The sequence below is a fragment of the Buceros rhinoceros genome, unplaced genomic scaffold (genome assembly GCF_000710305.1).
Source record: "Buceros rhinoceros silvestris isolate BGI_N320 unplaced genomic scaffold, ASM71030v1 scaffold7853, whole genome shotgun sequence".
Classification (NCBI taxonomy): Eukaryota; Metazoa; Chordata; class Aves; order Bucerotiformes; family Bucerotidae; genus Buceros; species Buceros rhinoceros.
Window position 1 is genome coordinate 9,681 of NW_010401749.1, and position 1,165 is coordinate 10,845.

The following is a 1,165-nucleotide window of genomic DNA, read 5'->3' on the forward strand; positions in this document are numbered from 1 at the left end:
CCCAGCATATTTTGACTCTCTTCCCCTCTGCTAGGAAAGAGGAGACGGTGACTGTCTACCCTGCCGACGTGGTGCTCTTTGAAGGCATCCTGGCCTTCTACAGCCAGGAGGTGCGGGACCTCTTCCGCATGAAGCTCTTTGTGGACACGGATGCAGACACCCGGCTGTCCCGCAGAGGTGAGGCCTGAACATGCTGTGGGCAGAGGGACAGAATTGTCACTTAACTGCTGTGGGCAGCTGGTGAGAGACGCAAGTGACAGTGACCAAAGCAGAACTGGAACTGACACAAGGCTGCGCTGCTGCGAGCGAAGTGCCAGGGAGCTTTTCCTCCCCAGCATGGAGTGTCACATAGGGCAGCTTGTGGCAGGGGAGAGCACCTTGCTCCGTGTCTCTTAGGATTCAGTGGGGCTTTGGCTGCCTTGTTTGGGGTTCGTCCTTCGATGCAAGCAGCAGTGTGACCACTGAGTGTGCTGTGTCCTCGCGTGGCCCTGTGGCACCAGCCCTGTGGCATCAGCTGAATGGCAGCTACTGCCGGTCAGCAGGTACCAGCAGGGAAGGGTGCAGCGGGCAAAGTGTCAAGGGTTAGAGCTGGGCCAGCTACTAGACAAATGACGGCTGGTCTCTATTACCCCCTCCCCCCTTCGCCCCTTCCCAAAGAGGAGAAAGAGAAAAGGAGCAAGGGAGAGACACTTATGGATTGGAAAAGAGAACTAAACCTGCTTTAGTGAAAATAGTGATAAAATGAAATGTATACAAATATATGCAGTACCAACACTGAACCCAACCCCCCTGATGGCAACCACGTCACCGTCACCACTGATGCTGTGACCCCCCTTATGTCAACCACGTCACCGGCACCACTGATGCTGTGGGCAGGCACTGGGGAAGGCCCAGGCTGGGCTCAGCAGCAGATGGGAGCCGGATGCAGGGGCTGGATTCCCAAACTGGATTCAGGAATGCACGGACTGAGATCGAAGGCAGAATGAACAGAGTCTTCCTCGGATGCTGCCCAGTGAAGAAGAGAGAGTGAGACCCTCAGCTCTACAGCGGGTACGAGGTCTGTGGGATGGACCTTGTTGGTCGGTGTAGGGTCCCCTGTGCTGTCCGCTCCTCCCCGCAGCTGCGGCCTCTCCCGCTCTGCACCCCAGCGTGGGACACAGGGTTC

The 1,165-nt window shown here is 57.1% G+C and overlaps 1 protein-coding gene across 1 annotated transcript in view; it reads left to right on the forward strand.

Annotated features, from left to right (window-relative positions):
• The window catches only part of LOC104490125 (uridine-cytidine kinase 2), a gene marked incomplete at its 5' end in the record, with an annotated part of 13,062 nt that overhangs the window by 2,206 nt on the left and 9,691 nt on the right, over nucleotides 1-1,165 (forward strand). The window contains one exon of the mRNA XM_010132373.1: nucleotides 35-177. Coding sequence (XP_010130675.1) covers nucleotides 35-177 — 143 coding nt within the window. The remainder of the gene's footprint in view (nucleotides 1-34; nucleotides 178-1,165) is intronic.